Raw genomic sequence first — 26,572 nt, 5'->3', positions numbered from 1 at the left:
TTTATTTTGTACCATTCGTTATTCTTTTTCATTGTAAGCCATTATCTGTTAATCAGTTGATTAATGAAATGTTGAAGATATTGAAGGTCCATCACAACATACCAGAGCATGGCAACATTATCAGATTGCCCCAAAAACATTCAGTTATTTGTCACAGTGGATGAAGAAAACTATGAAATCTTTAAAATTAAGAAGCTAGAACCAAGAAGCTTTGGCACTTTTGCATAAAAAACTAAGTCCTATTATGTTACAATCAGCATCTGCCAGAAATATCTTCCTCCCTTGAGTGACCTTCTGAGCAGTTTACTAGATCAGGTTATAAAATTACAGTGTTTACTTCTTCTTTTACACACCGTCTAAACCAGCCAAAGCAAGGAGAGTCTTGTCTGGCCTCATGTCAGTCATGCAGACCCACCTGTTTCATCCTGAGAGCCATCATCCTGTGTTGCTTAGGAAACACTAAATGAAAAGATTTGTGGTGAAAAGGTGCTCAAATTTGGTGTGTGATGTAATGTCTGCACAGGCTGTGTGGCCAAACCTGCACTTTAGCAGAGCTTCAGTCTTCAGTCTTTGTTTACACATGATGTGTTCAGGTACACCACTTGTTGTAGGCCTCCTGCATTTTACAACATGTTCAATAAGATTAAAAAAAAATGTTATAAACTGTTTATTACGTACATAAATGTGACATGTTTATGTACAGAAGTTTTAAAAAACGTAGTGCTGACTTTTTGGACCAAACGAGGTATAAGCGCTGTGTCCTGGGTCAAAGTCCTGTATTTGTTTAACCTGACTTCCTCCTTTGCTACTGTCATAATTACTACAACCAACAATAGGTCATAAATATAGAGTTATAATTAGCAGTATGCACAGATTACCAACAACAATCAAACAAAAAGAAAAAATGCAAGTTGAATTTCTTTGATAATTGATTTCCCAAAAGTTGGAAGAACAATTGGAATCTATACATACAACATTTCCAAGTGTTAACAATAGTGGAACATTTGGCTGGTAACTGACTTGAAGCGATTATATTGAATATCAAATATTGTATTAATATTGTATCTTGAGCTGCTGTGACAACTACATTTCCCCATTGCTGAATAGATAAAGTCATATCTTATCTTATCTTAAAATTGTAGCACAACTCTTAAACTCTTAAGCTCTAGACTGAACTAATGGGGGCTACATAAAAACAAAAAACTACATAAAAACAACAAACAGAGCAAAACTTAGGATGGCAAGGTCAAACAGAAAAGGCTAATCTAAATAATCGAAAGTCTAGAGTCTTGAGCTGTGTTTTGAAGGTGGAGAGAGAGGGAATGTTGCGGATGGTTTGTGGGAGAGAGTTGCAGAGATGATGGGCTGCACAGCTAAAAACTCTGGACCCCATTGAAGAGGCAGGAGGAGTAGTGAGGAGCATGGAGGAGGAGGATCGGAGGGTCCTGGAGGGTGTTTAGATGTGTGGGAGATCAGAAAGGTACGGAGGTGCGGGGTGATGAAGAGCTTTGAAAGTAAGAAGTATCTTGTAATCAATGTGGTACTTAACGGGCAGCCAGTGCAGTTGTTGAAGGACGGGGCTGATGCGACTGTTCCTGAAAACTGGGTCAAACTTGCCCCCTCAGTATCTCCTCCAGCATACCACACATGCACATCCAATGTAGCGTTATAACTCCATGTTTCCGTTGACATTATCAAAGCAGATGTGACGAAGCGAAGTGTAGATGAAGGAAAGAGATAAAGAACAATAAACAAACACAAAACAGTCCAGACCAGTTAGTCCACTTTTCCATCACCACACCTTCCCCCTGTCACCACATGAACATGATCTCCCTTCTCACTGTCCCTACACACACACACACACACACACACACACACACACACCGAGTTGGTGTCAGGATCTAAATTATGACTTTATAATGTAACACGCGGCTTACATAAGCAGAACAGATCTATCAGGTGACCGAGCAGTGTAACAACAGCATAATCTTGTTTTGAAAGTCTCGTCTCCTTTGTTGAAAAGTTCAGGAAAGATCCTCCAGAGAAATGCTCATATCTACACCTCAGGCAACAACTCTCCGAAAGTGCATCTAGTTACTGTCAGTAGATAAGAGAAAAAGGAGTTTTGTGATCTGTTAGCCTCTAACGTTATTCAAGCTCAGCGTTTTTGTCTCTAAACCTCGTCTACCTGTATGTAGTTTTATCCTGTTGGTGTGTGCGGTGTTTGGACCAGCAACTCAAACCCACAGTTGTACAGAAATGGTTGTGGATAGATTTCAGTCTTCCAAGGGCAAAACAAAAACAACTGGTATCAGATATGCAACTCAGAAGGAAGGCTGTCTCAGGCAGGTGACAGCAGGTGTTATTTTTTGTCTTTTGAGGAGGTATGCAAGGCAGGAGATCAAATAACCAAGGTTTTTAACACCTTTTTTTGTGTATTTTTTCCACTTTGAAAGGGCCCTGTTTTCTGGTAAAGTAAAAAAAGCAAATCCTTTTCTGTTCCATTCCTTAAGAGTGACTCTGTCGCAGCATATTTGTGCATATTTCTGTATGAAAACTGACCTGCTGCTGATGATGATCATGACTTTTCTTTCTGTCCCATCCCTGGAGAAATTGTTATGCACCACTTTGTGCCTTTTTTGCATCAATTTTAGTGGAAATGTCTTCATTTATGTCAGGGAAAACAAAGTTTAGGTGTCAGGTGACATTACAAGGTATAAAAATATAATGAAGTATACTACAGAAAGGCATTGGAGCATTCTGTATTACTTTTTTATATATATTCTCCTGTATTTACAAGACGCACCTGAATGCACCACGAAGTCTGTCAGCGCCCACCGTACACAAACAATGAACAATGAAAAGCATCAGACAAATTCACAGGAATTAAATTCAAGAATAAATCATGTAAATGCAGTAAAAACATAGAATTGAATTAAATAAGTCAGATGATATTCAATATCAATATCGGTATCTGTGCATCTTTAAATCCTACAGGACTCCCAAAGGATTTGCGTAAAATTAACAAATTTGCTTTTTTGCAAAGAGTGAGATGAGAGGATTAATCACTCTTCTATCTGTCTGCTACGTATGAAGCTACTTCTTGGATTTAGCTCTGCCTTGCTGTGTCCAAAGGTAAAATAAATCTTCCTACTAGCAATTGTAAAGCTCACAAACTAACTCATTATATATTGTTTGTTTAATATGCACCAAAACTGAAGTGTAAAAACAACACATGGTTTTATGGTGGAACTAAAATGCAATCAAATCCAAGCCCAAGTATCATATTGTTGGAAAGTGTCATCCTCTCTGGTCATAAAACCCTTCAATCAGTGTTATTATAAAAAACAACCACTCCTCCCCCACACAATAACTCCTCTTTTCAAACAAAAGTCTTTACAGGTAAAAGCAATTTCGCCTGCTGTCTTTCCAGAGAAACAATTATTTTAAGCCTTATCTCTCCGGATGAAATTTTCCACCTGCAGCAATCGTTCAAAAAGTGGCTCTGACTGCCAGTTCCTCGGGTATCCCCTGGATTTCAATCCAGTCCACTTTTAAGGGACACTCTACAGCAATCTCACTTTTATTGCTCCTGTTTCTCCAAGATGAAATGTTTCAATTTCCTCTGGAGAAAACTCAGAAAGTGAAAAAATGGGAGCTCGGCCAAGCTGCCACAGCTGAAATATCTCTCCCCTTCAGTAATCGCCCTCCGATCTTCCCTATCGTAAAAAAACAGGAGCAATATATAAAATATTGAATGGCACAGGGAGCAGATAAAGCACTGTTATTGCCGGCCAACAATGGCCAATATCTGAATGAATGATAGTCATTTGATGCACAGATTGAATCCCTGATCTCATTATGACTTTGGAAGGTCTCCAGGGGAACAACATGATTGGTCATTTGGATGTTCTGGTGTGAATCTGAGTCAGCTGCTGTTGGTTACTGTAAAGGGAGAAAATCCTCATGTTTGCATAGCTCTCTGTTTCTCATTAATCTGAATCTCTGATTTGCTTGAATACTTAGGCCTTCTGCCTTTCATAACCTTGTAAAAACTTACCAGCCATTACTCAATGACATAATGTGTAGGGTGCAGTCAGGAAGTTTTCATGTAGCTCAATTAAATACAGAAACGGCAACAAAATATGCTATGGCGATCCTGCATTTAAAGTTTACTTAAATAAACTTACTTGTACTGCAAAATGACCCCATCCAGAGTGTATATTGTCATATCATTTATACTATTGTAACATATTTCGGCTGTTTTTATTGATGTAAAGCTAACTAAATTATACACTATTAATCTAAGACATTGCATTTTTTTGCAAAAAAATGTCTGACTACCTCAAAATTGGCTGGGGATTTAAATGCCAACCACAAAGGCAATGTCCAAGATTTGTGTGTTGGACCAGTGGTTTATTCCTATTATTTGACGAGTTCAGTACTTAAAGGTTCCGTGTGTAGGATTTGATGGCGTTTAACAATGAAGTTGCAGATTGGAACCAACTGAATACCCTTCCCCTCACCCCTCCCTTTCTAAGCATGTAGGAGAACCTACAGTGGTCTCATAAAAAAGCTCAAGGCCGTCTTTAGTTGGTGTTTGGTTTGTTCTTTGTGGGCTAATGTGGAAGCATGGCGGTGCAATATGGCAGACTCCATAGATGGGTAAATATTACGGGCTAAGTTATTGATTCTAAGTAATACACAAATGAAAACATAATTTTGAATATTAGATTTAATTTCTGCCACTTACACTGCTGCTTAAAGTAAATACCCTTTGTTACTTTCAACTACCCGACTCCTCAAAGCAATGGGTTGTTTTTGGGTTGTGTTTGGGCACATTGTTGAAATACAGCAGATGGTATTAGTGCTTTGTATAAAAAGAATGTGAGGATTTGCTGCTGTTCTTTGTCTTATGTGATAATAACCAGAATATGTTCAGATTATGACTGTTTGTCAGGCAAAGCAAGACATTTAAAGATGTCATCTTGGGCTTTATGGAATCATGGACATTCTCCATTTTTATAGACTAGGCCAGGGATGTGCAACTGGAGGCCCGGGGACCACATACGGCCCGCACCCTGAAGTGGCCCTCAGTACAACTACATGCATTTGAGCATGAAATCTTAAAAGTGCTGTGTAAAAATGCACAAAATTACTTGTTGCAATTAATGTTGGTCTGCTGTAAGTGGTTATTTTTTATTTGCTTCAAACCTTTTGTATTCCTATTTATACTGTTATACATGCATTTGAGCATGAAATATGTTAAGTTACTGCACTGTAAACATATTTAAAATTGCAGTTTCATCATATCTGGTTAAGTGCACGGTCCTATATGTGGCCCTGTGGTAGTGTCCATGAAAAATTGTGGCCCCCTCCAGCATTTAAGTTGCCCATCCCTGGACTAGGCAATTAATTGTGTAATCAAGAAAATAGTTAGCAGATTAATCAATAATGGAAATAATTTCAGTTACAGCCCTATACTGAAATAAAGCAAGACTTTAGCTTCAGGTAGAACCAGTTGCATTCAGCTGGATTCAGGTATGTACCGTTCGGACCAGACTTTTAGGACCCTGTGAAAGTCTTTTATAGCAAACATTAATCTTAAAACACGCTGCACTGGTTTCTCCACCTCTCTCTGTGTATCTATAGCTATTTACTCTGCAAACACAGTGTGGCAAAAATGACAGCTGCGAGTAGACACACTGGAGCCAAAACATACATCAGCCTGCCTCGTTAGTCATGTCTCGTCATTTAAGTAAGTTAAGTAGAGTTCTTGGGAGTTGGCTTTGACCTTTAATGCTAAAGTCACTTAGTTATCAGTCCAGTGATGTAACTATCTAGTTACTCATGAGCCCTTGTTGCTTGGAGGTTGTGAACTAAGATGGCACAGTGTGTCATCTGTGCCCCGCAGGAATAATTCCCCTCTGACTGTGAGTTGTTTCTGCTGACCAGCAGCAGATTGGTGTGCCCAAGGCAGGTAACACTACAATCACATTGTCAGCAGTCAGACTACCCAGAGCCAGTTTTTTGCCTTGCAAATTTGCAACCCAACTCCATGCCGATGCAAACCAGCTTTTTCCGACTCTGTCAGCCAACCATCAGTCAGTATGTCCTCACTGGAGGTTTGGAGTCAGCCAGAACAAACCACAGTATGCATATGTGACAATCCATTGTGCATTGTATACTTTTAAACATTGGTAGGATCCATTTCAGTAACAAATTTTTATTTTATTTCATATATTTTATTTTTTTTATTAATTCTTCTTTTCAAACTGAAAAATAAACAACAACATAAACTACAACAGCGTAGGCTAGATGCATATACATATAGATACACATACTCACATAGACACCATTATACAGATGTACATAAACATATAAACATTTACACACATACAGTATATAGAGCCCTATACATATACATGCATCTGCCCTGTCTAAGTAATAAGATAAATATAAGAACCAGTTAACTTAATATTCAATATGCATTTCCTTATATCATTTTGGTCCAAAAAAAAGGGAGTAGGCTGAAGTAAAAAATACTTCTCTAGGCCTCTCCCCTGGTACTCCACACTTTCAAATAAGAGATTTTCTCTCTTTATAGCCACTTAATGTCAAATAAATATATATTATTATTTTTATTTATTTATTTTCTTATCAGTCAACCATAGTATATCAAACAAATTACATCTGAGAATGTCTATTACTCCCGCAAAGAAGACAGATGATTAATTAAAGCCTGTTGTGATAAAACTCAGTTTAGAAGCCAAGCCCTGACAACAGTGAATAAAAAGTTACATAAACTATGAACTCCAGGGACTTATGTAAGAGGAAGAAGGAGATTATTCTACTATTCACTGCATCGCCACTACAAATCATCTGCTTTATTGACGTGTCCGGTGTTATTGAACACATCCTTGTTTTGTGGCCTCAGCAGAGTTTGTTATATTCCCATGATTTCACACATGAGAGAGAGAGTCATGAGGTTGACTGCAGGGGTAAATATTCTTGAGAAGACCATCTTGTGCCATTGGCTCTTGATCTTGACTGTGGGTGGTTTCATCTCATATTATCTCATTTTAGTGATCTGGACAATGTTTTAAATAAACACTTATTTGTGTTATCAGCCAGACATGGTCACGTAATATTGTAATATGTAATACCAAAAAAACTCATCCAACAAGTAGAAATAACAGTTAATACTTCTATCATTGTGTTGTTTAACCAATATTCCCAAAAAGTTGGGATGTTGCCTCAAAATGTAAATAAAACAATGCAATTATTTGTTAATCATTTCTAACATGTATTTAATTGAAAACTGTACAATGCAGTATATATTATATGTTCAAACTTTTTATTTTTTTGTAAATATACTCTGTAAATAAAAACATAATTAATCAAATTCATTTTACTCAGCGTCCCAACTTATTTGGAATCAGGGATGTATGTTGAACAAATATTTTCTTTTCTATTCTATTTTTGAGGATTAATCAACCACCATGCATCATTTACAGGCAGTCAGGAGAATCTAGCTTTCATAAAAAGGAGACATTTGTTTAGTAATAAAATTCAAACCGGTATAATTTTTGGAATTTTAACTTTCATACGACTACTGTATTTGATCACTGATAGCTTTTTTGACGACTTTCTGAGTTTTTGTTCCGACTTTAGTTGTGAATTTTCCCCCCACAGGAAGTCATTTTTCTGATTATTCTGACACCACATGAATGTAGCACAAATGTAGCTCACAATGTTAACAAAAGTGAAACATTATTTGTGTATCCACCCCGTGATTTAGGAGCTGCTCCAGATTTAATTGTTTTTTTCCTCGGCCCATGCTACACCCGTCCACCAAGTGTCATAAAAATTGGGCCTGTAGTTTTTTCCGTGTTGACAAACTGAACTTAAAAGCGCAGGCTTCTTTGTGGAGTGAGTCATCTAATTCGAAGTAAGTTATTGCTTAGTGACTTCCCTTGTTGAAATACATTATAATCCATGTTCTGTCACAGTGTTTTTATCTGTGGTGAAGACAAAGTGCCAGAAAGGAAGTTAACTCATTCCCACTCATAATTAATTCACAACAATTCAGTCAGAGATAGTTTAGTCAAAGGCTTTAGAACCATTTATTGCAACAAACAGATATTCTGTCATGTTTGGCTGAGCAGCCTCCGAGCTTGAGGACGCTCCCCAAACAAATCCAAGCACATTAAAACACCCCGGAGGGTGTGGAGAGCAGGAAGCAGTCGACACGTATCGCTGAGATATGGAATATACATAATGCAGAAGGTAAGAAATGCCACGGCACAACAAGCAAACAGGAGCAGCAGGAAGCTGGTGGCAGTGGAGGGAGAAATCAGAACGAGCGATTAGAGGATTGAGAGTTGGAGCTCGTCAGACGATTATTGACCCGCTGGAATGTGACTAGTAATTGTAAAAGTCAGCAGATAGTGACTTCTTTCAGGACTAATACGACGCTCCATTAATGTGATAGTTCCCTGCGCCCGCTGGGAAATTACCTCCTCTCTCGCCCCTCGACTGGAAGATAAGGGACACTTCAGCTTTGTGGGTGCTTGCCAGTGCAACAGTGTGTAAAACAGGGTCCTCTATTTAAAGCACAGCCTGTGGAACCACCGGGCCTCTGTGAATTACACTTGTCACGGTACACCCTCTTGGCTTTCAGAAGTGGCTGTGAATGTGTCGGGAGGTCCCGGAAAAAAAAAAGTGCACGTGTCGGTGGGGACTGTTTCAGCTCGGTCACAGTCAAGTCCACCTCAGATCACAAGAGACTGTTTCTGTGAAGGAGAAAGAGAATAGAGGACACTCAAAAACAAGAGGATTGCACTGTGAGGTTTTGTTGTGTGTCCGGGCTGCACCACCAGCTCCAGACTACACCCACCTCTGGCTCCGGACTCTGTTTGTGTCGTTACGCACAGCAGCAGACCTGTAGGGGGATAATTAGACGCCCTGGGATAGCAAAGTCATGCTATGCTGCTTTTGCACAAATAATACAGCCTTTCATATGAAAAGATGTGACCTGGTCGTGATGGTCCTGTTCACGGCTTTGGATTGATAGCCTTGTAGTAGCTTGTACAGTTATATAATCCAGCAGGCCCCCTTGAGACCTGTTGGCTTTTTTTTTTTATGCTTACATGAGATTCCCTGTAAATCAAGTGTGTATTTGTAGGTCCAACATGCATTTTTCATACCAGTCCCCAAAGCTGAGCCAACCTAGACCTCTTAGCTTGTTCCCTCCAGGACTTTGCACAAAGATGCATCAATTCCCACTGCATCACTAAAGCCTGTTACATCATAGTTGCTTGGCCTTACTGCATCTTGAAAATGTCTAAATGCAGAAGAAAACTAATGACTATAAGAGCAACAGCATATTTTTTTTTGGTTAAAGGTTTCCAGTTTTTATCTTCTTGTCAACAAATCCAAAGACAACACCATAATCAACATTATATTGCGTGTGTTGTTAAAGCCTGATGTATCTTAATCAGATATAGAGACCTCCATCCTGACACAGCTGCAGGCTAGGTTTACAGTGGCATTCAACAGAGGGGCCTTGAGTGCAAAAGCTGACCCTGAACTTGCATATAAAAGTCCGAGAACAAGCTCCTGTTGTTCAAAACCATGGAAAAACTTGTTAAAATAGCCGCCAGCAGTAGATATTTCTAAGTTATTGCAGTAATGACGCACACCATTTCACATAAAACTGTTCAGAGCGCATGTTGGAGACAAATATGAGGATAAACTGATTATACATGATTAACAGTGCTTTTACTGCACAACTCTTCAGCAGTGGTTGTCAGCTGACTGCTGGCCCTTGGTTGCTATCAGTGGAACTGGCAACCACTTCTTACCAAAGCAAAACATCCCAAAATAAACGTATTTGTTATATTTGATGTATTAGTGAGGTTTAAATGTTGCTGTTAGAGTTGGTGCATCTGGTTTAGCAACAGTGACGAAGCAAATTTGACAGTGAGGGAGAAAAGTTTGACTAAGCCGTCAACATCAGCCGACAGATGAATGTGCAAATTTATTCAAATGACAAAGATGTTTGTGGAATTCTGTGAGGATCTGGATCTGTGGTGGAAATGAGCACAAAGGTCCAATTTTGTTCTTTGTCAGAAGAATTTTGTTTGGTTACTGTGATAAAGCTTGTATTCTTTTATGTCACATTTTCATGATTAAGCTGACATATAACTATACAGCATGATATCTTCATTACTTGCAACATAAAGGTGATTAAAATTGCAGCCGTGTTTTAGGTTCTCCAAACAAAAGGGGGAAAAAATGACACAATCTGATCAATGTGCGAGAATAACATTGAAAAATTAAAATGAAAGTCATTTTATGATAAATTAGCATTGTATTTATGTTTTAAATCCAACTTTATTCATTTTGTGGGAAAAATAGCAATATATTCCCAGGAAGATTTAATTTAAAAATCACTTAAAAAACCTTCATCCTGCTGTTATAATCAAAGGAGCACCGAATGTGTATGAGTCCGCCGTTGAAAATAGTCCCAAGTAATGCTGATTTTACTTCTATTTGAGTTACATTTAGTAAAAACTGCAGTGCCCAGGGGTTTAAAGTAATTACTTTGCTTTTTTTGAAAGTCAAACTATATATTTATGACATATTTTCAGGTCAGAAATACAGAATAACGCCACATTCATCCTTTTAACGATATATAGTTGTTTCTAACTTTCTATTCTTTTGAGTATCATTTGCAAAGAGGCGAAGCTCCACTCAGAACTTGTTGTACTTCTTCCATTCTGTTGAAAGGTAAAGGAGAGACCTGCGGGGTCAGGGAGTTAAGGTTAAGAATAGAAACTGTTTTTGTCTCGTGGGCACACATCCTTCCTTTTATTCCACAAAGAGATACTGTGTCCTCTATCTTTGTCGCTCTCTCTTTCTCCTTCGCTCGCAGACACAAACCCATTCAAGACTCAGTGATTAATTATTTACCCAGGCAATGAAATGCCAAAGCCTAGAGAAACACACCACCAGGAGAGAAAAGGTCACTCCCATCCTGCACGTACACACACACACACACACACACACACACACACACACACACAACAGTGATGGATGGCAATAACATCTTTATCGGTGCTTCAGGCAGACAGAGTTTTCATCCTTGTGTCCAAACACCGTCGAGACCAAGGGCAAAGCAAAAACTTGACTGATGAGGTGAAATCTTTGAGAGAGCCCTCATTTAAAAACCACTCACATGTCACAGGTGGTGAACTGTCCGATCAATAGCGGTCTCCGACTCAAAGTTTGAGTGTGTGTTATTGCAGCGGTGGCTGTAACCTTTTCCTTGATGGAAGAGCTCAGACATTGATGGGAAAATGACATGTTTTTAAAGAAGTTTGTGTCTGTAATTAAAGATTAATGCCTTTGTTTACGTCCCCCCACAGCTCCACCACACAGCTGGCCAAATGGGGTGCCAATGCTGCCGGATGATAAAAAGGTGAGTCGGTACTTATTCTTGATTGTTTGTTGTGTTGTTTGTTTTTTTACCTTGCTCTAGTCCAGGGATGGGCAACTTAAATGCTGCAGGGGGGCCACAATTTTTCATGGACACTACCACAGGGCCACATATAGGACCGTGCACTTAACCAGATATGATGAAACTGCAATTTTCAATATGTTTACAGTGCAGTAACTTAACATGTTTCATGCTCAAATGCATGCATAACAGTATAAATAGGAATACAAAAGGTTTGAAGCAAATAAAAAATAACCACTTACTGTGATTTCTTTTTTATCAGTGCAAGAACAGCAGACCAACATTAATTGCAAGAAGTGAATTTGCGCATTTTTAGACTGCACTTTTAAGATTTCATGCTCAAATGTAGTTGTACTGAGGGCCAATTCAAGTGAGGGTGCGGGCCGTATGCGGCCCCTGAGCCTCCAGTTGCCCATCCCTGCTCTAGTGGTATGTAGCAAGTTTTTGGGTTTTGTGTTTCAAGGTTTTGAGATCTGTGACTCACCCCAGTATGTGGAGAGAATGAAATTTCATGGTACAGGGACATAAATGGTGGTACAAAAATGTGTGGTACAATATTGAACAATTATAAATTATGAATAGAGAATACTAAATGATTCAAAAGCAACATCGCTCTCCAGAAACTCCCTGTCCCTCTCTGTCCCTGACTCCTTACTGTCAACAGCTTTCATTGATTTTTACACTCTCTATTCTGAGACACTTAATCCAGAAAAAAACAGACAAAAGTAAAGTCTCTCGTCTTGTGAGCAACATCTCAATACATTAGAATGTCATTGAAAAGTTAATTCATGTCAGTAATTCAATTTAAAAAGTGGAAATAACAAATGATATAGATCCATTACACACAGAATGAAAAATGTCAAGTCTTCATTTATTTATTTTCTTCTAATTATAAAGATTATGGCTTACACTTAATGAAGACCTAAAATTCAGTGTCTCAAGAAACATTTGAATATTGCAAAAGACCAAAAATGTTGCCCTCTGAAAAGTATATCAATCTATATGACTCAATACTTGGTTGGGGCTATTTGACTTGTACTAGTGGAAATGGACTTTTCCATCATATTCTAATGTATTTGGATGCACCTGTAATTAAATATCTGTCATTTTCCTGTCCTCTAAGGAGTAATGTTTTATTTTATAGGAAACTATTCATGTTAACTGCCTCCAAAGAGGTTTTTTTTAGCACTCAAAAGTTTTGGGTCACCCAGAAAATGTCTGTTGTTTTCCATGAAAACCATGTTTTATTCATGAAATGAGTTTGACAATAAATCGAAAATATAGTAAAGACATTGACAAGGGTAGAAATATTCATTTTAACCTGTACAAATCTCCAACTTCACCTCTAGATACTCAATCAGCCTGAGGAAGGATAATTTTATGCTCAAATGCATGTATAACAGTAGAAATAGGAATACAAAAGGTTTGAAGCAAATAAAAAATAACCACTTACTGTGATTTTGTTTTCAGTGCAAGAACAGCAGACCAACATTAATTGGAAGAAGTAATTTTGTGCATTTCTACAAAGCACTTTAAGATTTCATTAGGGCCACTTCAAGTGAGGGTTCGGGCCATATGTGGCCCCCGGGCCTCCAGTTGCCCATCCCTGGTCTAGGTAATTAATGGGAAACCCTGACTGGCCCACTGATGTGGCAGCCTGCCGGGGTTTTGTCACAGTATGCCAGATGGCCAGGGGACGACTGTACTAATGATTAGCATGCTAACATGATAAAATAAGATGGTGAACATGGTAAACATTGTAGCTGCTTATCAGCATGTTAGCGTTTAGCTCAAAGAAACGCTGCACACTGTTCCTAGACGAGTCGGTCAACTATCGTCTGAATAATCAACTAATATTCAAAGCACTTATTCACTGTAAGCTGCTCCGTTTAAGAGCATAAGATACGTTCCAGTCCGCCTCCTCACTAACAACCTCTCACTGTACATTTCCTTTATCTGCAGGCCCACAGTGCCAATTCAAATGTCTCCCTGCCCACATAATGATTTCTTGTCTTGTTTCATGCAGATAGTGAGAGGTCCATTTATAATACGTCTGCACTCTAAGCCTCACGTGGGCTCTTTGTACAAACTGTGAGTCAATATGCCAATAGCCATCACCCTTGGTTACTGTATTTCTTTGCAGCACCGTCTATTCATTAAAGGCTGACACGGCATCGTTGTCAGGGCTCGACATCATTGTGCTTTTTGAGGTGAGCGAGGAGACAGAACAGGGCCGGGAAACGAGATTTTGATTGCAGATTAATGAAAGGGCACGCTGTGATTCGCATACCAGAGTCGTAATCCCCCTCCACACTTTTTTTTTTTTCTTTCCCATGTCACAGACACACATGTGAATGCTTGTGACACACAACACACATACCTCCCTAATTGTCTGGAGTGTCACATTTCTGGGCTTAGTGGTGTTTAGGGTTTGGCAGGGTGGGCCTGTAGGTTACTGGGTCAACAGCGCGGCCTCATAAACTGACACTCACTCTTTTGTGTTTGTTTTATCTTGAAAACGAGCGAAAAACTGAATAAAAGGTATACATATGTGGGGAAAATCTGATTTGTATTGTTGTCATACTTATTCACATGAACTCTGGCACATGATCATTCATACACTTTCTAGGTTTATTTAATTGAAACTGAAATTAAAACTTTAGGGCTCAGGATATTCCAGATTAACTAGTTCATACTTGGGGTGGGAATAATTAATCGATGCTCGATTAATGGCCGTTAAGATCGATCACGTGGAATTTTTAATCGATTTGTGTATTTTGCGACCGTACGTCAATAAGCCAACAAACTGAGAATAAATTGGATAAAGCTACAATTTGCAAACTGAAAGTTGCATTAACAATTATAAAACACACAGAAATACAAGAGCATTAATTTGAGCAAAACTAGCTTACTGTATCAAACCTTGCTAGCGTGAATTTCTAGCTTTAATTTGATCCAAAACTTATTTAAACACAAAACACATTTAAATATGAAGATTACTGTGAAAACTAACTTCATGCCTCTTCGGGGGCTAAAACATAAAACATTGAACTCCTTGACGTTATCTTTACAGTTTAATCCAACTTGAGTTAGTTTTTTGATCGACAGGAAGTCTCTTTTCGTCCTTTCAAAATAAAAGCATCCGTTATCAAAACAAGCTTTTGCATAGCATATCTTTTATTTTGCCAATGTATGCACGTTTTACATAGCAAATAATCAATGAATTGATCGTTAACGTTGTAGATGCTCCAGTTGGCAGGTTTCTCCAAACGCCCATCCCTAGTTCATACAAAATGTATCGTATGAACACATCTAAATCCAAATGTGTGTAGACCTGTCTGTCTGCCAACTGAGGTAATGCAGATGCAAATATCGAGCTTTTTAACAAGAGTGGAATGAAACACAAAATCTTCCAATTGCTGGCATGTTTAATGTTTTCTTTAAACTTGATAGTAAATGTAAAGGCTGCACCATATACATGGTCGCCCATAAAGTTGGAATAAAATATTTTTTACCTCTTTCTATGAAATGATTGTGACAATGGGATTAGTTCTTGCCAGATAAAGTGTATATCTTCTCAAAACTTTATTAATCAATCTCTTCCAAACATATCACAATGGAAATTAAACCACAATTAACAGAGGATTGTGTCTGAAAACAAAATTATTATAACTTTATAGACGACCGTGGATATTTGGCCGATGAATTATTGGCCTATTATGGGAAATATATATAATTAACATAACAATGTGGTATTGGCCATGATAAGAACGTTGTTATTGGTTGTTACTGGTATTGACTGTAAAATCTTGCATCTCTCGTAAATATAATATTCATATTGGAATCAATGACGTGATCTAACCATTGTCAGTTGGTGTAACCAGTAATTTTTTTTCATAAAAATCTGATATCTTTATCTATATACAGGAAAATAAATGTGAACTAAAATGAGAAAAAAATACAATCCACGTTTAAATTGCAACATTATGGTAAATAACAAATTTTACATAATTTGTCAAAACTTCATGAAAAAGAAGAATATGTTCTGCTCAATATTGACGAAATTTGTAAATGTAGAAATACTCAGAAATATATTTTTGAAATGAAGTAATTATATGTATAAGTCCACTTAAATCCACTGTAGGTGAATAAAGTATTTAATATTTATCATTCTTTTGTGGTAACGCCAACCCTTATTTGTCACTGACCCATTTACTTTCGATGAGACCTTTTAGTTTTACACCCCAGGGTGGAAATATCCTTTACTTACGCTAACAGTGTGCTGCAGATTAGGATGTTCATCACAAGTTTCATTCAGTTGGTGCTATAAAATCCACAGGCACTAATGCACCCTGTTTTACATTGTAAATCTACTGTATATAATCAGCTTAAATCTGTGTAGCACAAGAATTGACTTGGAATTGTTGTAACTCACTGCCGGGTCAGCAGTTAATCATTTTATTTGTTTAAATAAATCTTCTATTACTTAATCACTACTTGACCTCACCTCTAGTAACCTGCATCTCATCTGATGCACCATCGCAGTGAAAACATATGCAAATAACGGCTTCTTCCAAGACGGAGGTGCTTGTTTTAAAAAGTATTTAGCATAAACAAAACACCACCCAAAGGGAATCCCGACAGACAGGGGAAAGCAGGAACTCCCCAGGATCAGCTGCATCTACTTATATGCAAAAAACACTGTTTTGGTATTAAAATTTGAGCTTAACACTGGAGAGTTGCTAGGAGTGATTTGATTAAGGTCTAAAATAACCACAAACACTCACACATTCCTTACAGGGAGATAAAATCGGTCCTTTTCATTGAATGTACCCAGAATTTTGACAATTTGTCTGCCCTTTGGGTCTGTTTTGTCTCCAGCAAAAAAAAAAATGCAGGAAAACTTTGGTCTTTGAAAATAGCTTTGAGAAAGAAAGTTTGGCCTCCTGGTGTCGGTGAAAGTACAGTTTTGCTTTCTTATTTTTGTAAAACACCTGTGTTTGTGTGTGTGTGTGTGTGTGTGTGTGTGTGTGTGTGTCTGGCTTTTCTGAAAGCGAGCCTCAAATTTCACCTTGGCACAGCGGCGGCGCCGCCCAGGAGCGAGAGAAATGGAAAACATTCATTTTCTCAGCCTTCCACTGTGAACGGAGACAGAAGGAAGGATGCAGGGTGGGAGAGAGGTGCTTAAGTCAGAGGGTGACCGTGTGTGTGTGTGTGTGTGTGTGTATGTGTATGTGTGTGTAAGCTTGTGTAAGTGGGTGATGTTGTTGTGTGTCTGATCACCAGAAGGGGAGAGAAAAAAAGGATTTATCAAATCCATATATCTGAAAGTTTTCAGTTTTCCTAAGTACATGAAAACTGTGAAGTTTGAACTAAAAGCCAAAAAAAGAGGAGTGAAATCAAAACAGCACAGGAAAAAAACAAAAAGAGGACAACTTGAGACAGAAGAAGGAGGAGGCAGATAGATGGAAAAAAGCTCAAGGGAAGGCGCTCAAATCAAGGAGAAGTCAAGTGCAAAGGGATAGTAGATTAGCGAGCTGCAACTACATTACAATGGTGCTGAAAGGGAGGCGCAGAGGAGGAGGTTTGTGTGGAGAGGCAGCTGGTGGTGAGGTGGGAGACGGAGGGAGCTCTGCTGGGGTTTTCGAGGCTCGGAGCGTGGAGGAGAAAACAAATGAAAGGACGAAAAGGATGGGTGAGAAAAACATGGGGCTCTCGCAGCAGGTGATGTCTGACAGCTTGTTACACTGTCCACAAAATAAAGCCCACCTGCCAACACTCCTAATACCTGTCAAGGTGTGTGATCTTGTGCTTGTACACCCCTTGGAAGAAAATCCTCCAAAATGGGGTATCAGACAGTCATTACAGTCTACAAGGGACGGTTTAAAGTGCGGAGCTTAAATGAGCATTAATTAGTCTCAGACCTTTATCGACCTCGACCGTCCTACGAGGAGTTGGGAGGACGTCGACGGCCGGGCATATGGTCGTTTGTGTAATTTACCCAGTAGACGACTCAGTAGAGGAGTGAGGAGACGAGAGCAGGGATTCAGCAGAAACATCGATGTTAACCCTCTGAATAACAAGCCGTTTCAGGACGTTTTTTTGCTCTTTTTACATTTTACTTTCTGTGGCCTTGTATTTCACTGCAGTATATAAGTCCTGCAGCTCCATGGAAACAGTCTAACCATGGCTAGAAGTGGGAACTTAAAAATGTCTTTTGTGCAGAATAACACAGCTAAAATGACATACATCAAAACAGGAAAAAGAAAAGTTAAATTTATCTGGTAAAGAAATTAAAAGAAATGGAATTTATATATAAAACACATGAATATCGGGGGAAAAATTGGGTCTCCACATGCTATACATATTGAGCAATTTAAATTTTTACTGTCCCCTCCCCTCTGCTCTGTGTAAACAGCCTGTTGTTCTGATTTTGACAGAAATGTCACAGTTTTAACCCCTTAACGCCTGCTGTCGCAAATATGCGACAAACCGTTTGACTCAGTCAACCAGCCGAGATAGCGTCTGCATTCCCCCAATGCCGGTTGAATACCTGCTGTTGCAGGTTTATATAAATAAACGAGGGTGAATAAATAAAACATTGTTTTTTCACTGTTATATTACTGTGTTATTGTTATCCTATTATTGACCATTATGCCTGCTGTAGCAAATTTGCAACATACCAAATTGACCCCAAATTGACCATTATGCCTGTTGTCGCAAATTTGCAACATACCAAAATTTCTATTTATTTTTTGTGCAAAAGTGAAATTAATAATCTCAACATTATTTACCATCTACTTAAAGGCAAAAACACACATAAAACATTTTTTTATATACAGCTATATAAATTCAGGCGTTAAGGGGTTAAGCTTTGTTTTGGTTACTTTTTTTAACAGAAACTTTCAGAATCTATGATCCGTTCAAGGACTCTGGGAAAGTTCAAATTTCAACAGTAATGCCTGTTTTTTACAGTTTCTTTCTAAGATCAACAGTGTATCTTTGGCTTTTCTTTTAAAGAAAAACGTAAACAGAGGATTAAATAATTTGCTGCTTTTGATTTATTTCAGTGAGAACAGAAACTGTAGGTGAAAATGCCCCCTTTTGCCACTCGTCTTAATGAGCTGAACTGTGCAGCAGAACTAGGGCTCATTATTTTCCAAAAACAAAATGTGAATTTATTTGTGTTTATTATCATTTTATTTATTTATATTTATTTTGCCCTTGACACAAATCAAATCTGTTGTGTCTGTTTGTTTTTTCACCTTTTTCCCCCTTCAGTTTCTGTAATCAAAAGTGTTTTCTGACCTTTTACTATAATTGTTTCTTCTCACAGCAGGAAACAGATAATTTAGCAGGGATATAAAATCCAAGTGAATATCTGTGAGCATAAGGGACTACAGCTTCCCAGCATCATAAATGTTATAAATGATGAATAAGATGGAATCTTAGAGAAGTCTCATTTGAAGCATTTAACTGTGAAAAATATGCTTGTTTACTTCTCTAGATCCGAAGGTTGATAACACTCACCTTTTATTTTTAAAGGTATACCATGCAGGAAGTGTGACTTCCTGTTTGTAAACACAGCATTCAGCAATGTGTGCACTATTTTCGTAACTTTGTATCTCATGGGTAACAGACGTACAAGGCAGGTTACAGTGTGTCAGCATTTCAAAACTGAATCTCGTCTGTTATTCCCCAACTGCTGTGAAAGTGAAGGGGATTAGCTTAGCAGGCTAACAGGACCGTTGGACAGCTCTAAGGATCCTGTTCAAAAGCAGCCTTAAAATAAATCCAATACTGAATCTCTTATTTAGCCATATTTTGTGCGTAAAAGCCCTGATTTCAAATTCATTGCATACTGGAATAACAAAACAAATGGCGCGACACCTGCAAGCTAGTTCAGGCAGGCAACTCCAGCTGTGCTGCCATACACATGACACGCCCCGTTCCTCATACATCCTCCATCAAAACACACCGTCTCTCCAATCTCTATTTAATAGAGGTGGGGGGGGGGGAATCGATACAGCATAGTATCGATATATTTTGCATGCCGATATTATATCGATTCATGGCCGCCAAGTATCGATATTTAGTGTCAATATTATCGCCATTTTTGTTTTTTTTCTGGAGGCCGCAGCATGCTCACTTTTAGGAATACAATCAATCTTATGAAACTAGAAGATCTAAGGAATCTATAGGCAACATGTTAGCTACATGCTTAAGACACTGGAACCAGCTATGTGACTCCGTCGCAGCGTTATTTCACTGACACAGCCGTATCGAAGCTACACAGAGCTGTGAAGCTTAAGGTTGAGGAAAGTTTGATAAAATGCTGCAGTTGTTGTCATCCATACATGTTTGATATCAGTTCAGTTCAGTTTGACTGAATACTTTGTTGGTCAGTCTGTGGGTTTGACTCTCATTGTGGAGAAATAAAAAGACTGAAGTGAGACGAATAGACTGAGAATTTTCTCTTATTTGACAAAACAATTCTTGATTGAATTGGATTTTATGGACACAAAATGCAGTTAAACAGTTAAAACGCAATATATTGTATCGCAAAATGCTTAAAATCGCAATAATATCGTATCGTGACTCAAGTATCTTATCATAGGGCCTCTGGGTTTTCACACCTCTACTATCTAAGAAGAGAATAATCCTCAAGCTTTCCTTCTGCCTGCCAATGCTGCTGCTGCTGCATCTGTATTGCCGATTGCTTTCTCAGCCCCACCACCACCCCAGCATCCACCTGTAGGCTCCGACGGGGGAAAATACTATCCATCACTCCTTAATGCCTCATGTAACTGCCTTAAGGAGTGATGAGGTCGGAGCCTAGATGCCAAATCTGACATGTTCTGCCGTTGCAATAAACATATATAAACATGAGTTATCTGAACGAAATTGCGGTCCTACCTGTCTCAGGCTCTTAGCCCATTGCTCCACTGTTGGGGTTTGACTTGACAACCAAAAAAGAGTGATCATTTTCCTCACAGTTATCAATAATAAAGCTGCAAATTATCTCCACAGTACCTCTCAGCACACATGGATTTAAAGGTAAATAAACATCCAGAATGACAGCTTTTAGACTTTAATATTCTCTAAAAAAAAATTGCAGCTTTGGTCATTTCCAAAAAAACTCCATCTCAGACGTTTTCTGATCTTTTTTTAGCTACTTAAGTGACTTTCCTCATACCCTCCATCCTCTGTTATCACATTAGCTTTAAGCTGCTGCTCTCATATCGTTGTGTTAAGCGAGAGCCAGAAGACAGCGACACAAACAACAACATCTGAAAGCAGAAGTCAGTATTCTACAATATGAACCAAAATGTAGAGAGAGAATACTGCAGCCAGAGGCCTGTGTACTGTATACGACTCCCTGTCCTCTTTTCTCCCTTCTTCCAACAACTGTCTGCATAATATATCTGACATTCACATGAGCAGTGCAAACATTACCACAGCCACGTCTAGGTGGAGTCTGTGTAAACATCAAGTGCATGCACGTCTTAGACGAAACAGTGGCATTTAGAAAGCTCTGCACACACGCTGGTGAAAGATGTGAGCTCCGTGCGCTGTTGCATGAAGGATCCCGGGCTGAATTTCTCCTTAATCCCAACAGAACGCCAAGGCTGAATTTCTGCTGAAAGTTTGTTCAGGCTCAGATTGCAAACAGCAGTTAATATTGGTAGAAAGAGCAACAAGTTTACAAACTGCCAAGCTGTCACTGCACCTGTCTCTCTGTTCCGCACCGTGTGTGTGCCCTGCCCTCGGTGAAACATAGAAATCGAATTAGAGGAGAGAATCTGACAGAAAATGCAGTAAAAATTTTCACACTGAGCTGAAATGGAAACAATACACTACAACGTGTGTCTTTTGGTTCAATGAAGACCATGAATCTTTAGGGATTGTTTTGTTTTTAAATATCCGAATCCCAAAATTAAAACCTAAATACCTACCATACGATCGAATATCAGAATAGCTGATTATTCGGGTTCAGTTCTACAAATAAGCTAGTAAGTGACTTATTCCGTGCAATATTCCTGGACAAAATTGTTATGTAGTATGTCTTAAAATAAAGGCTAACACTTGGGCAAAATTGTCCTTTACCAAAAGATATTGATGTTGATGAAAATGTATCTGAAATTTAATTTCAAGTGGCATTAAAAAGGCTTAAGAAGTCTTACATTTAACTGTATTTAATTCTTTCTGTCTAACACCCTCTGTCCCCCCTCACAGCTACATCTACGACCCGTCTACGGCGGTGGATGTGAGGAAGACGGACTCTGCAGGCAGCTCGCTCTACCAGCCGCACCACCTGCCCGGCAGCGACCCGCTCAGCAGCCACAACAAGCAGAAGCAGGGCTTCAACAACCTGGGCTACAGCAAGTCCAACGACAGCACGCTGAAACTCGAGGTGGACAACAACCATGTCAACCACAAGCTGCACGCCGCGCCTTCACCTGCAACGGAGCTGCACAGGCAAGCGAGCGCACCGCCTGCAGACGGAGGCCTGTACATCATCCAGCCGGAAGCTGTAGGGCCCAGATGGGTGAGCCAGGTGCCCGTTTACCCCGACATACAGGACTATGAGAACCAGGGACGCAGGGCGACCAGGAACGAGTGGGACAGCTCCATCACCGAGTGCGTGATTGGCAGCGATAGCCAAGACGAGATAGACGAGGGCGTAGGAGGGACGCCGGAGTACCCGTGCGACACGGGGGACGAGGGCAGCGTCCTGTCTGTGGACATCCACACCAGCACCACCAGCCTGTCCTCGGCCGACACCAGGGACGAGCTCAGACCGCCAAAGACTCCGGACGTTTCCACCATGGAGAGCGGGATCTCGATGACGAAGAGCGAGGACGAGAAGGAGGCGAGGAACGAGGACGAGGAGGTGCAGAGCGTCACGGACTCGATGGTCGCCGAGGCTCTCGCCGCGCTGGAGGCCGCCACCGCCGGAGAGGACTGTGAGTGACAGACATAGCTCTCGCTCAACACACCACGAAACATGAAACATTCTCGTGTTTTATCAAAGAACATGCAAAGAATGAAGGAATTTATTTTTTGAACTCAAACTCTCGGATATTTTTTTATCGTGGTCACACTGACAGAATGTCCGCGTTGTGACCGAGGGAACTTTTCCGGCGCCACAAATGAACAGACAAGTAGACTATGAATCTCGCCTGCAGCCATATCCGTCTGTTAAATAAAGTGTATTTAACACTCCACAGTCCTATTAAGCCTGTATGTGCTCACTCACTGCTTGCCATGTCCATACTGCCCTTTTACAGGAATTAATAGACAAACATGTCGCTTTTATCACCTTTTTGGAGCATAGCTATGCTAACTGCTAGCATAGGGTCAATATTTCCTTTGTGACTACACAGTCATGGCCATATCTTGCTGTCTCTTCAGGAATCTCGCCCTCGCTTCACTGAGCAAGCGAAAGAGGAAAGGTCATCACTTTTTTTTTTTATACCCATGTTTTGTCTCTATTTTCTGTTGTTATTTATGGACGTTGTTTGGAGCAAAAAAAAGCAGGGGGGAGGACGAGGATGTGGTCCTTATTTATAACTTATTGTGTCATTGTTGATTTCTTCAGAATAAAAAATTATAATAATTATTGTATCTACTCTGAAATTTTGATAAATTAGTTTACACTGTTCTTACATCATCAGACACATGGACTCTGACAACCCTCTCTTTTTATTATGTCAATTAATAATGTAAGTTAATGCACAACATTACAGTGTGAAACCATTTGTTGTACATTTTACTGATGCCGTCTTAGTTTCTGCTGTTTTTCAAACTGAGCTTCACAAGACCAGCTAAGGTCAAATCACTGGTGAATAAACCAAAAAAAAGAGGCCATCAATTCACCCCACTAGCCTCTTTTTCTTTTATAGGTCAGGTTTTGTGTTTCTAGTCGGGCCCGTGACATTAGTTCAACTCAGCTCACTCATGTGCCTAATAACAAACTGATTGAGGCTAGACAGTGCAGAGTGTGAAGAGTGTGTTCATGCTAAATAAGCTGTTTTGCTCAATGAGTTTGTTTCACTGGGACTGCCCTTTCCACTCATTGTTTGCCTGCCAAATCATTTCTACTTATTATATTTGTATTGTAAAATAAAGGAATGTACTTTGAAAAATATGGCCTGTGAGGAACTTGTGTCTAATTATTTATTTTGGTGTGGATTTCAGAACAGATTTATTCAGGACAGAAAAGATAGTGACCACTATTAGCTAGTCAGCTAACGCTAGCCCTGGAAGCTATACGTTTAATGTGTTAAATGTGCTTTTATTGATCAAATACCTCTTTCTCTTCTCTTTCGTTTCGTTTCGTTTTGACATCTTTAAAAAAAACCTGAAGACTGGTTGCTGTACTTTCTTTCTGTCTTTGGGTTTAATCAGTGAATATCCAGTGAGTTAGCATAGTAAGCTAGTGGTTAGCCAAACTGTAAATAGTAATTGTTTTAGCGCTTCACTCAAATAATATTATGGCGTTGTCCTGACTTGTGGGGGTGATAACATGAATTTTCCCAGTTGGGAAGTTATTTTTCCAATTATTTCTACATTAATGCATGGGGGAAACCGGAGAGTCCGAAAGAGAAGAAGAAGCTACCGCACCCACTAAAAATGACTGAAGTTAATTAACACTGGCTTTGTATGCATTGCCTTTTTTTTGCTTATTTGAATAAAGAAATTGCATCAACTAAATAAATCTTCAATGGAAAAGAAACTAAAAAATAAGTAGTTTTAGCGCATTTACTCACAGTATTTATCAGCAGCGTTGTTTTTGAGACAGAACATTTTTATTTTTTTAATAAACAATGTTAGTGTCATGGTTTTCCCTTTTGCTGTCTCAGTGAAATACTACAAAAATAAATAAATAAAGGACCTTGTGTTTGCAGGCATCTGCTGATGCAGATTATCTGATGATTTGTTCCTCCACTTGTAAATTCACTGGATCACAGTGTTTATTTTCTATTTTGAGATGCTCTCCTCTACGTAGGCCTACTGTGTGAAGTAAAAAACAAATGGACCGTTGTATGGATTCAGTGATTCTGCAAGACATCAAAAGCTTGTTTACGAGCGATTTACTCCTTCATAAACGTGTGCGATCGCTGAGGGACTTCTGTGTTTAAACCTCGCCTTCACAGCAGTTAGAGCCTCGGCGGGCGGTGTCCGGGGCCCCGGGGCCTCGGCTAATGAACACCTCAGGGCTTTTTGCTTGAACCGATAGGACTCACACGGAGCGCCTCGGAAACTTCCAGAACAGACGTGACTGAAAAAAGAAGGATCCTGATCATCAGGCTGACTCCTCGCCGCAGGAGAAGCTGTTAGTGTGTCTGTCTCCGTGTCTCCGTCAGAGCAGGAGGTGGAACAGAGCCGCAACGATACCAAAATTAGCCCTTTCTTTGGACATTTATCTATTCATCTCACCCACTCCCTTCTATCTTCATCCCTCTTGCTCTTCCCTCGTCACAGTAATTGCTCGCCATGGGTCTCACAATTATAGTGCACTCTTTTAAAGCCTGAAACTTGGTTCTCTCAGTAGCTGGACTTTTTCAGGCATGGCTGGGTTGAATGTTTTCCACAAGGTTATTTATTGATTTGTTGAGTTCTTTTGAACAGTTTTTGGTCAAATAGCCTCAGCAAAAGTCCATGTGTTGACTTGGAAAACTTAGAATTTTTAAACTTTTCTTTAAATCCCCTTTTAGTTTCAAACTTCACCACATGCAACATGCAGCACAATGTCATATAGGCTTCAGTTCACGCCGCAGCCTCCAAAAAGAGTGTTAGTTTGTGTCTCTCTGGGGGGTTTTGTTGTTATTTTTCCCCTATGATGGACAAGATAACTTTTGGATACGGTGGTGTGGCTGATGAGTCAGCAGCCGAATCACAAGCCGAAGAACAAACAAACTCGTTCTTCAACACTGACCCCTATTGAAGTGCAAAACCACATTGAAAACACAAGCTATTTGATCCACAATAGGGTTTACACAAATCTGTCAAGGTTTCTTTTTAAGGACTCAAACCACACGTCTTTTAACCTGCGTCAAAAACACTTTCTTGCTTTCATGCTTTTGTCTCTATGAGGTTTTGAAAGCACACCCTGTGTTAAGTGTCAGTGTTAAGAAATGCACCAACGAGTGTGAGTCTGTGTGTGTGTGTGTGTGTGAGTCTGTGTGTGTGTGTGAGAGAGAGAGAGAGAGAGAGAGTGAGTGTGTGATTGTCTTGCTAAATGAGAAAAACATTTCCATATATCCACGGAGCGTGATGACAACAGGATCTGCCATGGAGTTCCTGCTTAATCAAACCAGTGACTCATCTTTTCATCAATTCACCAAAACAACAGAGCTGAGCTCGGCTTGTGCGTCACCAGATTACTTTGATCCTTTCAAGGATACGCAGAAAGGTAGATTATGTATAGAGAGAGAGACATTACAGCCGGGGCTTTACTTTGGCACTGCTGTGATGGGATAAGCACCAAACTCACATGTGATGAATATAAAACTGTTTAGGCCACATTAAACCACACTTGGTTTGCAACTTTTTCAAAATAAAAGTCCTTATTTTAAGTAAAATAAAGCTTAAATTACAATTTTTTCTTTTAACACAGGACCTTGCATCTACATCACTCAAATGTAAACCTTGCTTGTGCAGGAATTTAATGCATTTTGTTGCCTTAAAATTGTTTTTTTTCCCCCATAGAGTTCTATGCACCTGTGAGGGTTGAAAAATTTAATGGAATGAACCACTGGAGAAGCATTTGATCTTTTGGCTTATTTTAAAGTATTAAAATGAGTGAATTATAAGAAATCCATGAATTAAAAACTCAAAATGTATGTTGGCCAGCAACTTTTTCAAAATAAAAGTCCTTAATTTAAGCAAAATAAAGCTTATATTACAAGTTTTTCTTTTAACAAGGGCCCTTGATAAGCCTTGCTTGTGCGAGACTTTAATGCATTTTGTTGCCTTATAATTGCTTTTTTTTTCATAGAGTTCTATGCACATGTGAGAGGGTTTGAAAAATGGAATGAACCA

General features: G+C 39.3%; 1 protein-coding gene across 1 annotated transcript in view; it reads left to right on the top strand.

The window, feature by feature from the left end:
* Positions 1–22,750, top strand: part of zgc:194930 (uncharacterized protein LOC557813 homolog) — a 29,604-nt gene extending 6,854 nt beyond the window's left edge. The window contains exons 2-3 of the mRNA XM_059355614.1: positions 11,433–11,485; positions 21,761–22,750. Of these exons, the coding sequence (XP_059211597.1) occupies positions 11,454–11,485; positions 21,761–22,499 (771 nt within the window). The 5' untranslated portion in view covers positions 11,433–11,453 and the 3' untranslated portion in view covers positions 22,500–22,750. The remainder of the gene's footprint in view (positions 1–11,432; positions 11,486–21,760) is intronic.
* Positions 22,751–26,572: the final 3,822 nt, after the last annotated feature.

Source organism: Centropristis striata, chromosome 17 (assembly GCF_030273125.1).
Source record: "Centropristis striata isolate RG_2023a ecotype Rhode Island chromosome 17, C.striata_1.0, whole genome shotgun sequence".
Lineage (NCBI taxonomy): Eukaryota > Metazoa > Chordata > Actinopteri > Perciformes > Serranidae > Centropristis > Centropristis striata.
This window is presented reverse-complemented; position numbering and strand designations above follow the sequence as displayed.